This window comes from Octopus bimaculoides, chromosome 16, assembly GCF_001194135.2.
Source record: "Octopus bimaculoides isolate UCB-OBI-ISO-001 chromosome 16, ASM119413v2, whole genome shotgun sequence".
NCBI classification, from domain to species: domain Eukaryota; kingdom Metazoa; phylum Mollusca; class Cephalopoda; order Octopoda; family Octopodidae; genus Octopus; species Octopus bimaculoides.
This window is the reverse complement of record NC_068996.1, coordinates 6180450-6190277: the sequence shown is the minus strand read 5'-3', so window position 1 is coordinate 6190277 and position 9828 is coordinate 6180450. Positions and strand designations below refer to the sequence as shown.

General features: G+C 38.2%; 1 protein-coding gene across 1 annotated transcript in view; it reads left to right on the top strand.

Annotated features, from left to right (window-relative positions):
- LOC106871262 (peroxisome assembly protein 12) overlaps window positions 1-8678 on the top strand; it is a 21471-nt gene extending 12793 nt beyond the window's left edge. The window contains exons 4-8 of the mRNA XM_014917624.2: window positions 1017-1109; window positions 2989-3218; window positions 5124-5310; window positions 5979-6064; window positions 8055-8678. Coding sequence (XP_014773110.1) covers window positions 1017-1109; window positions 2989-3218; window positions 5124-5310; window positions 5979-6064; window positions 8055-8169 — 711 coding nt within the window. The 3' untranslated portion in view covers window positions 8170-8678. The remainder of the gene's footprint in view (window positions 1-1016; window positions 1110-2988; window positions 3219-5123; window positions 5311-5978; window positions 6065-8054) is intronic.
- The last annotated feature ends 1150 nt before the right edge of the window (window positions 8679-9828 follow it).

The following is a 9828-nucleotide window of genomic DNA, read 5'->3' as shown; positions in this document are numbered from 1 at the left end:
TATATATATATATCATTATTTAACAAGAATAATATTGACAGTGACTTTAAAGTTTCAGCCAGCTAAGCCATCATCAGACTTAACTGGCTGAAATTTCAAAGTTAGTGACAATATTATTCTTTAACAAGAATAATAAATTTGTGCTCTACAAAAGTATGGGGCAGCCCATGAGATTAATATAAAATTATTTTAATTATAATTGAACATAAAAACAAACAGTAACATATTTATACATATAAATATGTGTGTGTGTGTGTGTCCTTGTTTTGACATAAAATGATGATTTAAATGAGCACATAGCTTTTGTCTTCCCTGATCTAGTAAGTCTGTAGATCTGATTGAACATGTTGGGCTCCCAACAATTGCAAGACTGAATTGAAAATTTTTTTTTTTTTACTTTGTATCTTTTACTTTTTACTTGTATCAGTCATTAGATTGTGGCCATGCTGGGGCACTGCCTTTAAAGAACTTTTAATCAAATGAATCAATGCCAGTCCTTACTCTTTTTTAAAGCCTGGTATTTATTCTATTGGTTTCTTTTGTCAAACTGCTAAGTTACTGGAACTCCAACACATCAACACCAGTTGTCAACAAGCAGTAGTTGGGAATAAACACAGATAGACACACACACACACATGCACTCACTCACTCACTCACTCACACACACACACACACACACACATACACTCACTCACTCACACATACACACACACACACATGCAATGGGCTTCTTCCAGTTTCTGTTTACTAAATCCACTCACAAGGATTTGATTGGCTTGAGGCTATAATAGAAAACTATAGTAGAAAACTGTCTAAGGTGTCACAGAGGAGGACCGAACCCAAAACTATGTGGTCAAGAAGTGAGCTTCTTGACCACACAGCCTAGTCCTGATCTAGCAGACTACTAGTGAGTTGTCATGTAACCACATTATACTGAACACAGACATGTCTATGCCAGTACCTTATTATTCCAAAATTAAATTGTCTTTTGATCTTGTTCCAATTTATTTCTTTAGGTAATTGTTCCATACATCAGAGAAAAATGGAAACTCAGTTATGAAAATTTCAAAGAAAATCAGCATCAGCATACACCTAGCATTTATAGACAGGTGAGTTTTCATTTTGTCTTAAAATTTCTGGTTCTCTGCATTTCTAATTGCATGGGTGAGATGGGGGGGTTACTATCAAACTTGATGCAGGACAAATATCTCATGAGATATTTTGTTTGTAAAGTATTGGTTTTCAGTTGTTTTTATATCCTTTGCTGACATATCTCTGTGAAACCACACACTCATACTCACATGCACTCACACACACACAATCATACAACATACATACATATATGTGTGTGTATATACATCATCATTATCATTGGCATTTAATTTCTATTTTCCACATTGGCATACTTTGGATGGTTTTGATAGGAGCTGGCAAGCCAGAGAATTTTGGCATAGTTTCTACAACTGGATGCCCTTCCTAACACCAACCACTCCACAGAGTTTTCTGGGTGCTTTTTACATGGCACCAAACTGGCTGCAGAAACTTTGCCAGACCCTATTGAGCCTGGTGCAGCCTCTGGCTCACCAGTCCTCAGTCAAACCGTCCAGCACATGCCAGCATGGAAATCGGACGTTAAATGATGATGACGACGACTCTATTTGCATTAATTTAATTACTTTCATTTCATTTTTATAGTCTTAATTTTGAGAGTGATAGAATTTTATTGGTATCATCATCATCATCATCATCATCATACATTTGCTTTCCATGCTGTCATGGGTTGGACGGTTTAACTGAAAACTGGTAAACCAGGGAGCTGCACCAGGTTCAAATCTGATTCGGCCATGACCATAATCACGCTTGGCTTTACAGGTCTTCACAAGCACAGTGTATCGCCAATGGTATGGCATGGATGCCATTGACAAGACACCAGCATCAGCCATGACCATAATCTCACTTGGCTTTACAGGTCTTCACAAGCCAAAGGTTTCAGTCACCTGTCACTGCTTCCTTGAGGCGCGACACTCAAATGATGCTTTTTATGTACCACCAGCATGGGTGCCAGTTCAATGAATTTAATAAATTTTGACAACTAAGATACAATGTTGCCTGTAAAAAGAGTGGACTAGCAGGAAAAGGTTGGATGCAGGAATTATAATTATACTTGATTATTTGAACCTGAAAAAATGCAGAAGAAATGGAAGCTTCAAAATATATATGCAAGCCAAATATTTTAGAGAGGAAGCTTTAAAATATTGCAGTTTAAGTTGAAATTTTTAAAGAAAAGAGAGAGTATGAAATATGCAGATAAAGATGAGAAAAGTTATAATAAATGATTTAATAGTTCTGAGTTCAATTAGCTAGATTATTAAATTATCTCATTAGAATATTTTTCTCTATCAGTTCATTACTAATATGCCATATTTTAACAAAATTAATGATATTTTTCTTACTTCATATTCCACCTTCTTTGTAATATTTTCCAGCTTCCATCTCTTGTTCTACAGATTCAGTTAACCTCTCTCTCTCTCTCTCTCTCTCTCTCTCTCTCTCTCTCTCTCTCTCTCTCTCTCTCTCTCTCTCTCTCTCTCTCTCTCTCTCTCTCTCTCTCTCTCCCTCTCTCTGATAGCTACTCAATATCCCTTACTTCCAAGACAGCCACTTGCATTCCTTTGCTGCAGAGTATGGTTGCTGGAGCTCTTCTATATTTGGCATATGATAGTGGAGTGGCGGCACCTCTAGCATACCAAGATGCATTGGTGGCTTTTTTTTTTATTTGGTTTCCTCTGTGGCACAAAGTCAATAAGACTGAGAACAACTGTAGTTCTATGTCGTCTCTCTCTCTCCCCCTTATACTCAGACTCCCTCAGTATACCTCCCCCTCTCTCTGTACATTGTGTGTATTCTGTGCATGTGGTTTTCGTACAGTGTGTTCATCAGCGTAAGTAAAACCAAGGCTTATTTTCCATTCTTCTGTTGTTCTTTCAGATCAGAATTCATCCGATGAAGACTGCTCTGTTAAGTGTCTTTCCCCATATCAATGGTTTGTGGGAATTATTCATATTGTTGTTTGAACTAGGCTATATATTTCAACATACAAACTGGTCATCTCCAGACCAGTATTTCGCTGGTGTACAACTAGTAGCAGACTCTGAAGGAAATGATGTCTTCTCAAAAGCTGATCCTAAGAAGACAAATTTCCAATTATTGTTTTGTAGGTAAGAAATTACAAGTTTTACTCTCTTTTAACAATGTTTATATGGGTGCAACGTGTGTGTGTGTATAAGTGGTCACTCTCTCTCTCAAATATACACTTATGCACATCAACGAACATGCATATAGACACTTGTGCACACACATGCTCATACCCATGCACCTACACATGTACACACTTATAGATACACACACACACACACACACTTATACAATACATCTATATATCAATTACTTTAATTCTGTTTAACTATTAATTTATTAAAAAGTTTTCTATCATAAAACTAAGTGAAGGCATGGCTGTCTGATTAAGAAGTTTGCTTCAGAGTCATGTGGTTAAAGGTTCAATCCCATTGCAGAAACTTTGTCAGCTAACACTATACTATCACCATGAGTTGACCAATACCAACAATAAAGGGAGTTCACTTTACACCAGTTTTGCATAATCAGCCCCAGCCCCAGCCCATTCAAAAGTACCTTAGATCGTAGGACGACCTGCTGTGCTTACCTTGGATCGTAGGACGACCTGCTGTGCTTACCTTGGATCATAGGACGACCTGCTGTGCTTACCTTGGATCGTAGGGCGACCTGCGGTGCTTGAGGAAACCTATTGAGTCAAGTACATCAACATCAGAATGAAAATCAAATGGAAATTGTAGTTGTGATACCTGCGCTGGTGGCATGTAAAAAGCACCATCCGAACATGGCTGATGCCAGCGCCTCCTTCACTGGCCTCCGTGCCGGTGGCACATAAAAAGCACTCGCTACACTCTCGGAGTGGTTGGCGTTAAGGGCATCCAGCTGTAGAAACATTGCCAGATCAGATTGGAGCCTGGTGCAGCCTACTAGCTTCCCAGACCCCAGTCGAACTGTCCAACCCATGCTAGCATGGAAAACGGACGTTAAACAATGATGATGATGATGGTGGTGGTGGTGGTGGTGAAACAACTTAGTTCTTATTAAGTAAGTGTTTGGGACATAAATTAAACAGGAATTTCGATGGAAGGTTTTAATTTAGATCACTTTAAGATAAGATTACATCATAGAAGCAGGTACAGTTGCAGGTGTGTTGATATCAGAAGGGTTAGGGTTAGGGTTAGGGTGTAAATCCCAACATCTGCAATGTTCCTGTAAAATGCAGCAGCCCAATGTAGTCATTAAATGAAGATGATAATTCTTTTTTATTTTGGCACAAGGCCAGTGGTTTTGAAGGGAGTGAGTAAGTTGATTATATTAACCCTAGTGCTCAACTGATATTTATTTTATCCACCCTGAAAGGATGAAAGGCAATGTCAACTTCATGGCCGTTTGAACTCAGATCACAAAGCCAAAAGAAATACTGAACATAGAGGGGACAAATGAGGACAGACAAAGGGATTAAGTCGATTACATTGACCCTGGTGCATAACTGGTACTTAATTTATCGACCCCAAAAGGATGAAAGGCAAAGTCTACCTCGGCGGAATTTGAACTCAGAACATATTGGCAGATGAAATATCGTTAAACATTTTACCCAGCATGCTAACGTTTCTTATTTCTTTATTGCCCACAAGGGGCTGAACATAGAGGGGACAAATAAGGACAGACAAACGGATTAAGTCGATTATATCGACCTCAGTGCATAACTGGTACTTATTTAATCGACCCTGAAAGGATGAAAGGCAAAGTTGACCTCGGTGGATTTTGAACTCAGAATGTAGCAGAAGACAAAATACCGCTAAGCATTTCACTTGGCGTGCTAACAATTCTGCCAGCTCACCAGTGTAATAATGATTCTGTCAGATTACTGTCTTTATAAATGATAATGATAACGAAGTTTCGAGCTTAACTCTTCACTTGTACAAACATGCTGAACATTTTTGTTAATAATTTTTTCTTGCTTTTTTAATTTTTTAATTTTCTGTTTCCAGTAATGTTTTTACGAGTTTCATGAATCTTCTGAAATACCTGTTCAAAATAACATCTTTTGGTTTGTCTACTGGGTTATCTGTTGGAGTATTCTTCCTTCAATTTCTGGATTACTGGTATAACACACAAAATAAAATGAACTCACCTGTTGCTCTGACAGCTCTACCAATCCCTCCGAAACCTGAGAAGGTAAAATACTTTCTTGTTACTTTTGTTACTTGTTAATAACATGAATTTGTAGGAAGTTCCAGCGGATTTTCAGATTTAGTTGATCTTGGTCCAAAATTTATTTACCTGGATTTTAGTCTGGGTTTTCACTTCACTTTATTTCACAAGTCAGTCAAAGAGTTTATAGTAGTGACTTGACTTGCTAGAAATAGCAGTCAAATACTACACAAGTTATACCTTTCTTCTTCTTTAGGTGACCATGTCCTGCCACAATTCTCTGTTTTTGTTTTCCATAACAGTTCCACTTCCTGATGTTCAATACATCTTTCTTTTTACCAGTTTGTCGAGCTTGACATACATGTTCTTCTCCCTCCTCTGTTTCTTTTCCCTTCAATCTTTCCGGTCATCGCTAAATTCTCTGGGCATTCTTTCCCCATCACATTGGCCCCCATATGTTCAAGCATGACAAAAGTGGGGTTTTAGGATATCATTTCTGGTGTGGAGGATGGGTTTTCTTAAGTACAGAAAATTGCTAATCATCTCAGTCTTCGTCATCTCTTCCCTAAAGTTCAACATCTTGAGATCAGCATCTCTCATTCATTTCACACAATTCAACATTTCAGTACACACACACACACACACACAATTGTCCAAATACTAAAATATCCTGTACGTTGTTTTTATTTCAGTTGAAATTACCTGCTGGTTGTTCATATTCAACATGTCCTCTTTGTAAAAAGACAAGAACTAATGACACCGTGCTAAGTGTCACTGGGTAAGTGGATGCATTTTAATTGATTTCAAATTTTGGCACAATGCCAGCAATTTGGAGGGGAGGGATAAGTTGATTAAATGGACTCCAGTGGCAGCATTGGAATCCAGGAATATGAAGATGGATGAAATACTGATAAGCATTTCCCCTGGTGTGCTAAGGATTCTGGGTAGAAACCAACCTCAACTTTTATTTTAAAGCATTGACCTCACAATCAATTTTAATTTCACAGTGAGACACTTTTGGGCAAACTGTTTTTTCCTCATAGCTGTTGTTTGACATAAGCCTTCTGGCAGAAGCCTGGGAGATGAACTTAATCAAGGACTTAGCTGGTCGACCACAAGGTTCATTTCATTGTTGTTGTATGGTGGGTTGTGTGGCTTGGTGACCCTGAGAGTTATGCCAGTGGAGTGCAAGCTCTTGGTAAGGCCTCCCATGCTGGACAAGTCAAAAGATAAAGGCTAGACTAATATTGACTACCTCTTCTGTCATCACCATCATCATTATTTAATATCAGTTTGACAGGGGCTGGCCAGCTGGAGAGCTACCCGGGGTCCAATTGTCTGTTTTGGCATGGTTTCTACAGCTGGATACCCTTCTTAATGTTAACCACTTTACGGAGTGTGCTGGGTACTTTTTACATGGCACCAGCATAGAGTCAATATTTCTACCAAGAAGAAAAATCAAAGTTACAGAATCATTGACGTTTCAAAAAACCAAGAACAGAGAGATGAAGGCCTTATCTCAGGGAAGGCAGGATATTGAAGCAGGAAAGACAGTCCAGATTCAAGAAGAGTGGACAAAAGTCTTTGATGGTCTATGCTTCCATAGGAAGTGAAGGGCTCAAGAAGAGGAAGGACATGGCTGGTAGGCTTCGTCCTGTCAAATGGTAACCATCAACATCAGAACCTTTGGTGCTTTTAGTAGACTCCATTCTTGCAATGATTTTGGATCAAGTCTCTGGTTTGAGAATAACTTGTTATCCTAATGCATTGCCCTCTATTGTAGCAATCAACGAGTATTGGTTAATTCCTTTCTTTTCCCCAATTGGTCTCAAATATCCTGGGAAATGCTGTGACCACCATATTCCCTCCTGTAAAATATCATGGATGCTACCCATGGTGGTGGTTGTTGTTTAATTTCTGGTCTGCTCTGAACCCAGTAAACATGTGCTCAAAAATATTCCAACCAGAATCATCCCATTCCAATTTTCTTTCAAGCATGAAGCATCCAGACAATATTATCTAGCATTTAAGGTGGCGAGCTGGCAGAATCAGGCAAAATGCTTAACAGTATTTTGTCCATCTTTACATTTTGAGTTCAAATGCCGCCAAGGTTAACTTTGCCTTTCATTCTTTCAGGATCAATAAGATTATTAAAAGCACTGGGGTCAATGTAATCAACTTATCCTCATTCCTGCTGGCCTTGTGCCAAAATTTGAAACCAATATTATCTAGCAGTTTTATTTATTTTAAGAAGGCTTGGCTGCTATTTCTAGCTGGTCCAATGATCTTGTTGTAGCTTCTTTAACGATGACTAATTGATTAATTCTTTCTTTTGAATGAATTGGACTATGCCCATACTGGGGCGTGCCATCTAGGGCTTAACCAATGACGTCAGCCCTTATACTTTTAAATGTGGTACTCATTTTATCATTTTCTATTTGTCAAACTGCTAAGTTATGGGATATAAGCAACAGCACCAGCTTTTTAAGTAGTGTAACTGTAAAAAACGGCAGATATGGAAACACACACATGCACACACAAGCAAAACATACTTCTGACTACCAAATTTCACATATAAGCCTATAGTAGAAAACATTTGCCCAAGATACCACACTTTACGATTGAACCCAAAAAGACATGGTTACAAAGCAAACTACATTGCGACAGCCAATTCACCTGTCTCTATGATTGATTGTGTTAAATTACTGAATTTGCATATTTCTTTTCTTTAGTGTTGACAGTAAATGTTGTATGTTTGTATTTTGTAGGTTTGTATTCTGCTATCCCTGCATCTATGATTATGTGAGTGAATACAAATGCTGTCCTATAACTAAATATCCATCAAATATTCAACACCTCGTCAGGATATACTCATCTGAATGATTTATCAGCAAAAGCAATTACTTTACAGAAAATAACTGATAAATTAATGATCCTTAACATTGGAAAAAGGTCACAAATTTTTGGAGCTGTACACACAGATATTCAAATTGATCTCAGTATTTGATTGTATGTTTTGGGGGTCTCCCTCCAACCATTTGAATTCCAGGCAAAGTCTGCCTTGGTGGTATTTGAACTCAACATGGCACCTAAGCACCTTGAGATATTTTGCTTGGTGTTCCACTAAAATCCAATATATACTGTCTTCTAGCTTCCAAAAATATCAATTTGATTTCATTATTGGATTTCGCATTATTCTGTAATTAGATATTCTTATAGAATAACTAATGTTGAATAAATTAAATTAAATCAAGAAAATAAGACAAAAGAGAAGGAAAGGAAAAGAAAAATATATATTTTGAATAATTTTCTTTTATTCAGATTTTTAATATTTCAGGTAAAATATATTTTCATATTACGTATTATAAATATGTTAGAAATAAAATTTTTTTTTAAATTTGAATTTAAAATATTTAATAGTTTTTAATGTTTTCATATTAATTTGAATTAAATTAACTGAACCAAATTCGATGAGTGGCACCTGTGTCAGTGGAGCGCTAACAGCACCATCCGAGCGGAATCACTACCAGAGCAGCTGGTGGCACATAAAAAGCACCATTTGAGCGTGATTGTTACCAGCATCGCCTTACTGGCACTTGTGCTGGTGACATGTGAACAAAACATTCAAGCGAGGTCGTTGCCAGTGCCGCTGGACTGGCTCCTGTGCATGTGGCACATAAAAAACACCATTTGAGCATGGCCATTGCCAGTACCACCAGACTGGCCCTCGTGCCAGTGGCACATAAAAAGCACCCACTACACTCTTGGAGTGGTTGGCGTTAGGAAGAGCATCCAGCTGTAGAAACTCTGCCAGATCAGATTGGAGCCTGGTGTAGCCATCTGGTTCACCAGTCCTCAGTCAAATCGTCCAACCCATGCTAGCATGGAAAGCAGATGTTAAACGATGATGATGATGATGATGGATTAGCAAGAATAAGAAACTAACAATCTCTAATTGTTATTTATGTTGTTACTACCTTTCTTTGCCATCATCATTGTTTTAATATCCTCTTTTCTATGCTTGCATGGGTCAGATGGAGTTCATTGAGGCAGATTTTCAATGTCTGGATGCTCTCCTTGTCCCTTACCCTCCTCACCTGTTTCCAAACAAGGTAATATTTCCCCGTGACCAGACATATTTTCATGAAAGATTGGAAACAAAGAACACCACTTGTATGACAGTGACACTCATTTACAATAGTGTACCGTGAAGACAAGGAAACACAAGCAAATACACATCCCCCCAACATATACGAGGGTGAGTCAAAAAGTAATGCCATTTTGTTTAGGACAGGTATAATTATCAACACAGGAACATGTATCATATATCAAAATGAAGCTGGTCCTCTGTGGATCACATCCCTACTTCTCAACATAGTCAGCGTTTCTCTCAATAGCAATGTTCCACCTTTGAATGAGAGCATGTATCCCTGCCTTGTAAAATTCTGTTGACTGTTCTTTGAGCCACTTCTTCACTATAGTTTTCACTTCCTCGTCACTGGACTATCATCTCTTCGGCCCCATGAAAGAGGGTTTGAGAGG